The sequence below is a fragment of the Hydra viridissima genome, unplaced genomic scaffold (assembly GCF_058129835.1).
Source record: "Hydra viridissima isolate aposymbiotic clone 2 unplaced genomic scaffold, HvirCarnegie_v1 scaffold_8, whole genome shotgun sequence".
NCBI lineage: Eukaryota > Metazoa > Cnidaria > Hydrozoa > Anthoathecata > Hydridae > Hydra > Hydra viridissima.
Genome location: NW_028324307.1, coordinates 17176645 through 17185000, shown reverse-complemented (window position 1 = coordinate 17185000; position 8356 = coordinate 17176645). Strand labels below are relative to the sequence as shown.

Here is an 8356-nt window from a genome sequence, read left to right as displayed (position 1 = left end):
GTGGGAAGTAATAGTCAAAGTGACCAATCTGAGTTTGAGAATGCAGCAACTATGAAAAGAGGTGTGGATGACCGCACTGTGTATAGTATAGTGTTTGTCCTGTTGAAGATTTGAAGTGGAAAATAAGTAATAAAAAGGTGTAATCCGAACAGTCCAACGAGGCTGCTTTTATTCAGGAGAAATTTGAACATTTAGATAATGATACTTTGTTTGTAAAAATATTTAGTTTACATTACATGACAACACTTTTTTTCTGAACTGAAGTAAGTCAACCATTTATACCACGATGAAGTAGGACTTCAATACTGCTTGCAAACTCCCAGCAGTGAAACAAGGAAGAAACATTCTACCAAAGAACACCCATGAGTTTATTGAAAACAAAATATAATCTAACTGTGACTGAAAGAATTTTAAGTTCGGATACTTGGATAATTAAACTATTTGAACAGTACAACCACAAGACCATTTATAAAAATTTTCAAGCAGAAATTTGAACGTCTGTTTGGTCTCATTACTAACAATCAGTTTTTAAAAGCCATTCCAATGTCACAGTCTCTGCATAGGATAGCAGTTCATGGTGTTTTTTTAAGGTGGTACGAGCCCAATTTCAAAAATTTCAGATTTTTTTTTTTCTTCAAATTTGAAAATTCAAATCATTTTCGATTTTAAAAATGCATATTTTTACCATGTTTAAAGTAATTTAGTTACAGAAAACTTCAATTTATAAATATGATCTCAAAAAGAAGCCCTAAGCAATAGTATAACAACAATAAACAACGCTTACTTTTGGGCTAATTTTCAATAAATTTAATCAAAACAATAATTTCTATAATTTTTTATATATTTCTCCTTTGCTTCATTGGCGCCGAGTCCACGGGGGCAACATGGGTAGTGGCCCCCTCATGAAGTTATGCAGAGGGGCAAGAGTATCTATTCGCCCCCGTGATAATCCGTGATAATATGTTATTAGTTCATTGCAGCAGCTGATAGAAGCACCAGCAAGTATGAGTTGTTCACTTTTACAGCCATTTCAAGTATCGTTGCAAGTTTTCATAAAATCTGTCACAAATGTTTTTGAATTCCTTCAAAGGTTTTGCATTGACGGCTTCTTCTGGCAAAGAACTCTTGTTTTGTTTATTACTTAAATTTAGCGTTGCGTAATTTATGAATGACCCTAATAAAAAAAAAAAAATTCGAAAAATCGATTTTAAAAACTGGAATTCCAAGCCATTAAATGACATTTAAATCTCAATTACGTTAATCGATGCGGCTGAAGTTTTTTATATATAAAGACACTGATCTCAAAATATAACTGGATAGCGTATTCAATTGCCTTTTTCAAAAAAAATTGAAGCCAAAATTGGCCTCCCAAGATGGCGGCGATCGGAGCTCTTAGCGGTGAACGATGTACATTTTACAAGGCTTTTTACAGAAATATTAAAGAAAATAAATAGAGTTTTGAAAGAAAAACTAGACTATGAAAAAAAGTTTTAATGACTTGAAAGAAATGAAATGATTTCTAAAAAAATCAGACAACTAAAGTAGTTATTTTGATACTAAGGTACAAAATATTCAATATACTCTTTAAGTGCAATTTACGATTAAATAATATTTATGCATAATCTATGTACCTTTTAGTTCTTAGTTACTCAATGCAGTGTGCTAGAAGGTTAATAACATGACTGTATGGTAAGCAGCAGTGGTGTCTATTTACAATTTTGACAAATTTTATATTTTCAATTTTTGTAGCAAGATACCAGATATGTACATGCTGTATGAACTATTAGCTGAGTGCTGTGAGTACACACAACTCAGGGGTTCCTTCTAGGATTATTTAATACATATATGTAATTAATGGATATAGTATTTATTAAAAATATTAAGTACAAAATATTATTTTTTAATATATGTTATTTTACTTAAATATTATTCTTTGTAATATTTCAGCTCTCAATAATTGAGTCAATTGTTTTTAACTTGTTATTCAAAACAAATCATTAAGAGAATGATTTGATAACATATATTTTGTATGTTATCAAACATTATCAACATTATGTATCTTATCAAAAAATTTATGATACGTAAATTTACAATAAACCATCTGCATTAAATGTTGGAATGCATTAGTACTTTCTAATCATTTCGAACAAACCAGTTTTTTAAAATTCAAAGACAGAGGAGGTTTAATTAAACCAACTAAAAGTGTTGCTATCATATGCGAAGAAACTGAAAGATGTTTCCAAAGGTTGCTTGCCTCAATAAATGGCAACCTTCCAAATGAAATAGGAATTCAAAATGCCATTTCTAGTGCTGTTTTGAGATCAGTTAATTACTCAAAAATATTTAATGAACAAACTTCTCATATGTTTGACTCAGCTACAACTGATAACCATTTATTTGCACTGATTAAACTTATTTCAGAAAACTATGCAAAAATATATCTTTATCACCTGGGTAAAAAACAAACTGCCAAAATAACTGGAAAAAAGCTTAGGAAGCAATTAACAAAGCTTATCCTATTCAAAAACCAATCAAAAATACTTTTATGATATGATATATATATATATATATATATATATATATATATATATATATATATATATATATATATATATATATATATATATATATAATAACTCTAGAAGGAACCTCTGAGTTGTGTGTAATCACAGTGCTCAGCTAATAGTTCATGCAGCATTTATAACTTTTTAGTGCCTATCTGATGAACTAATGACTAAAAAACATTTTATCATAAAAATAAAATCAGCTGCCTACCATGCTGTTGTGACTACTATACTTTGCCGGTTCTGACGCATTGATACTTTTCCTATACTTAATGAAATCAAGATGTCGTTGTGTGTTTTTTAATAATATGTTGTCATTATTAAAAAAGGTCTCTAATTCCAGAACATTGATATATTTAGTCGTAAGCTTTTCATAGAATAGCACCTAAAAAGGGTATACTATTAAAGGGTGAGTTAGGTCCGAGCAATAATCCGGCTCCAACAGATTGATATCCTTTTCCATTTTTAACAAAGAGTCCTTCACCAATAGTAGGTTTTACCCAAGGTCTTAAAAAGATTCCTGATCCTGCAGCAGTCATTTTCATTCCATTTCCATTCTTTTTCAAGTAAACGACGCCTCTTCCAGCAATTTTATCAACCATAGCAGAGCCAGCAGAAGAACCTACACCTGCTAACAATCCAGTGGCTAGAGCAGGAACTACTCTTGTTGCAAGAGTGCTGCCTAGCATACCTAATAACGGTAAAAGAGCTCCGATGAATCCGCCTTCAATGGTTGAGTTGTATGATAATTGTTTTCTGCTCAGTTTGAGTGTGACTCCTTTACCAGCTTCATACGCTTTTGTGATTTTATTGAGTTGAGATTTTGTCACTGCTAGAACATGTTCGCCTTCTAGATCTGAATGAGATAGTCTTATATTGACATCAGTCTTTTCTTGGATAGCTTTTTTAATTTTGTCAGATTGACTTTGCGAAATGTTTATTTTTACTTTTTGGTAACTCATTTTTTAAATAAAAGAAAAAAATTATCGCTGAACTGCGCTGCTCGTAAAAATGTCTTGGAGCACAGAGGTTATTCTTTCTCTAACGTGAAATCTAAGGATAATGTCTTCACCTCTAAAGTCGATCAAGTTACCGTTTTGATCTATAATTCTTGTTTCCATTCTTGAAAACAAGAATTATAGATATACTTACCCACCATGATATACTTACCCACTTGATATACTTACCCACCATGATAGGTAAGTATATCAAGTGGAAAGGCTTTTCGCTAATTTTATAGCCTGGAGGAGAGTCAGGATGAAAAGAGTAAATGTCAGATGTTCTTTTTCCGTTATCATAAGAGGATCCAATAACATCGTTTGTGATTCTGATGATGGCTATATCGTCTATTCTCGGAAGTGTTTCAGACTCGTAATAGTCAATATAACTTGTGACTTTATCTGGATTTGCTGGATCTTCCTTTTTCTCTATATAGGTATATTCTGCTTTATTAAATCCAAGAATAGTGGCTAAACTGTTATTCACGTTGAAATCCACCCAATATTTTGTTGTAGATCCAGGTTTTCCAAATTTCAGTGTAGATCTTAAAGTGGTTAGGTTTGCATCGATAACAACACCATCCGCTCTATACAAGTTTCCAACTTGTTTTTTCATTTCATTTTGAAGATAATCATTAATCTCACTAATTTCATACGCTCCTTCTTCGATGTAAATGGTGTAGCTGTTTGAACCGGAGTTGGGACTGTATCTGAAAACATTATTTGTCGAATTGATGTTGGTGTAACTGTGAACAGTGTCAAAACCAACAAGAGCCATTTCATACTTTTTATTAGGTTCGAATTCGATGGGGTAGTCAAACTCGGTTTGGATGACGCTGTTTCTTACGGTTGGAGTTTCTTTTTTTGCTTTTGCAAGGAGATAAAATCCGCTCATCTTTTTATATAGAGTAGGGAAAATAAAAATTGTCAAATCCGCTTCGATATTTTCCACAATCCTTTTTTGAGGATAAGTCAATGACGGCAAATCCGTGAGGTTGAGACCAGCAATATTTACAAAACTTTTTAAACTCTTCTATTTTCATATCGCTGGAAACATGATCTTGGTAAATGTGGTTAATGTTTTTCGAGTCTTGTGGAAACAGGCAGATAAAATTGGCGTTTTCTCGGATGGTTTGTCTAGGAAGCATAAAATAGTTTTGAGCGAGGTAAAAGCAGTCGACGTTAGAATGTCTTCCTCGGATGTAGTATTTTTCACACTTGTTTTGTTTAGTCAATTGCAAATCATCAAAGATCATTAAATTGTTTTTGGATGAATCAAGATCTTCTGGTTCTGGCACATCGTCCGCTGTTTCAAAAAATTGACATTCCATATCCTCTGTGTTATTCCTTTTTTTTGAAATTTCATCAATAACACATTCAGGATTCACGTTTAATTGCTCTATTTTGCTTTGAATGTTAAACAAATCAAGAATAACCTCTTTTGGTAATTTCTTCTCGAATGAGTTTTTTAATATTTTATATTCCGGCTGAAAAAGAGATTTTCCAAACACTTGCAAATGATTATAGTCTAGCCAGCCAGGTCTTAAAAGTAAATTGAGTAGCAGCGTCGTTTTACCACAACCTGATTTTCCAATAATGATTCCACGTATACTTCTAGGCAAAAGTTTGTTGTTTTTCCTTTTGCTTTTATTTACATTCCATGACAAATCAATCACTTCCATTTTTTATTATGTTGAATATAAAAAAATGTATTGCGTCAAATGTAAAAGAATAACAGAAACGAACAACTTGCATCATGCTATAAGCAAAAGCAATAGAAATGTGCTTAAAGGAACTTGCACCATCTGCGGAACGACTAAATGCAAATTTGTTTCTGCGCATGCGCTTAGCGGAGGAGACTTGGTGGAATCGATCAACAATTTTTCAAAAAAAATAAAGCTTCCATGGGCAAAGTTTCCAGGAGAAATGCACGTTCCAGGTATGAACTTTGCAGGGCCTGGAACCAATTTAGATAAAAGACTCACTTCCACAGACATGTATCAAGAGTGGAGCAAACCGGTGGATAGAGTAGACAATGCTGCATATCACCACGATTTAGCTTACAAGTATTTTAACGACAAGAAAAACAGAAATTTAGCAGATCAAATGATGCTTGAAGAAATGGATTCTATACAAAATCCCACTCAGAGAGAAATAAGCGAGCGAAAAATCATCGAACCCATCATCAAAGCCAAAGCTAAATTCGGATTAGGTGTTAAAAATTCGAAGAATTTCCATAGATCTGAAGGATCTAAAAATTTCACAAGTGAAATTCCACGGATTCGCAAAGGGATTTAGAAAGAATTTCCAAAAATCTAAAAATACAGTGAAAAAAAATTTTTGATTTTGAGTTAAATAAAAATCTTGTATATAGAAAAGAAATGAGTTTTATTACAATTGAAAGTTTTGATGAGAGCAAATTATCAGTTGGAGAAATTTACGCGGCAACCAAACCAGTAGCCTATCAAAAAATACCAGTAAAATATTCTTATCCAACTGGAGATGGTCCTCTTGTATTACGATCACCTATATTATTTTCGTATGGCGTATGCGAGAATAAAGATCCAGCAACACAAAAATTAACTGGATATTCCATGTCCTTCGTTTGCTTTGATGCTAAAAAGGGAAAGACAGAACAAGAAGAAAAGTTCATTAGCGCAATGGAAAAGATTACTTTGTTTATTAGAGGTGAAGTAGATAAATTGTCAGCCAAACTTAAAAAAGGAGGAAGAAGAAAGCAAATTAACTCTAACGAATTGGCTATTTTAAAATATAAAGCTGAGCATCCTGAATCAGCGCTAGTCTTTTATGCAAAGACGTTTACTAAAAATGAGAAAGACGAAATACTTATTACTTCTGTATTTCATAGAAAGAAAACAGATCTTGATATACAAAATGGAGTCAAAGGGGAACGTAGTAATAAAAATTTGGTTAGATCTTCTGGACATGATTTTATCAATCAAAGATGTTACGCTATTGGAGGACTTAGAATTGAGGGGGTGTATATTGGTCCTTCGATTGTGTCTATTCAAGTTAAACTGATCGAAGCCGTCATCGTAAAAAATGCAACTTTTTCTAATAACATCATGATGTGTGAAGACTTGAATTTAGAGGTAAAAGAATTGGAAGATGAAATAGAACAGGATGATGAAATGTAAATCACTTTTGAATTTTTTTAGATTCTTCAAATTTTTAAAATTTTTCTGAATTTTAAAAAATGATCAACGTTGAAGGAATTGTACTACCGAACAAACCTCTGACCAACTTTCAATTAATAGATGCTGTGAAAAAGCTCAAAATTAAAAACTTTAGAGGTGTGTTTGTTAGGGATGAATTGCCGGAAAAGACAAGAAAAAAAGAATGTGGGATTGTCAACACGGGGGATTCTAGCACAGATGGATTTCATTGGGTCTGTTGGTATAAAGACGGGGTTAAAAAAATACAGTTTTGACTCTTATGCTCAGCCTCCTCTTGTTGAACTGGTTGACTACTTGAAAAGTCCAGTCTTTTATAACAGTGAAAGAGTTCAATTTGGTAATACTTCTTATTGTGGTCACTTGTGCCTTTACGTCTTGAAAAAATTACAGGAAGGGGATGACTTTCAAGAAGTTATCAACACCTTGTGGTAAAAAAAAAGTCGTGTCTATATAAAATGATTGACAAATTTGGAAGAACTGAATTGGGGAGGTATTTTTATGATCCTTACTCATCAACAACCATAACAGGTGATCTCTATGTTAGAACAGATGGAAAAAGCACCATCACTGCAGATTTAGATTACAACTCTCATAAAATCATCAATTTGGGTGAACCCACCAACGCACACGATGCTGCTACTAAAAATTACGTTGACACGCATGCTTCTGGTGGTGCTGTAGGGGGAACTGCAGATTTGGATTTAAATTTCCACTAGGCGATCAACTTGAATGAACCGACCAATCTTCACGACGCCGCCACAAAAAATTACGTAGACGTTAGCTCGAACCTGTGTGTTAAAACCGACGGATCCAGCACAATCACGGGAATCATCGACATGAACTCTCACAAACTGATTAATGTGAGCGATCCTACCAATTTAAAAGACGCAGCGACAAAAGGGTATGTAGACACCAAAGTCTCTTACAACACTATTTCTTACGTAGACATTAACATGACAGCTCATAAACTGACTAATTTGGCTGAACCTACATCAGCCTCAGATTCAGCTACGAAAAATTACGTGGATACGCATGCTTCGGGTGGTACGACTGTGGGTGCAACAGATTTGGATTTGAATTCGCACAAATTAATCAATGTGCTCGATCCAACCAACGCACAAGATGGAGCGACAAAAAATTATGTGGACTTGTTGTTGCAAAAATGGAGTTTGACAAGTGTCGTTCCAGGCTCTAGCTTTACCAGTTTGGGATTAAAGTCTCAGACGGTAGCAGCGTTAACGACTTCTCCTGTGTTTGCGTTTTCCGGAAAATCTGGTGTGCTGAGAAGATTGTGGCTGGCTTTATACAGCTCCTCTGGTACAAATATTCCTGGACAAGTTTTCATTCGAATCTTCACAGACGGGGAGATCAATGTAGGGAATTATTCAGAAACAACAGAAGGAGTCGGAGTGGATCAAACAGGTCTCGCCACTGATTTGCTTTTTTCTCCTTTGGGAGGAGCTTTTTACACCAATTCTTTGCAGGGATGCAACATGTTTAACACCACTTCCTTGGGAGGATATTTCACGTTGGACATGCCTTTCAGAAACGACATATCCATTCAACTCGTGAACAGAAATGCCACAGCCATCACGTA

At 33.9% G+C, this 8356-nt stretch overlaps 1 protein-coding gene across 1 annotated transcript; it reads right to left on the bottom strand.

Moving 5' to 3' along the window:
* Window positions 1–4461: 4461 nt before the first annotated feature.
* Window positions 4462–5244, bottom strand: LOC149885421 (uncharacterized). Its single transcript, XM_090095041.1, has one exon. The coding sequence runs from the start codon at window positions 5242–5244 to the stop codon at window positions 4462–4464; it is 783 nt and encodes a 260-aa protein (XP_089951167.1).
* Between the last annotated feature and the right edge of the window lie 3112 nt (window positions 5245–8356).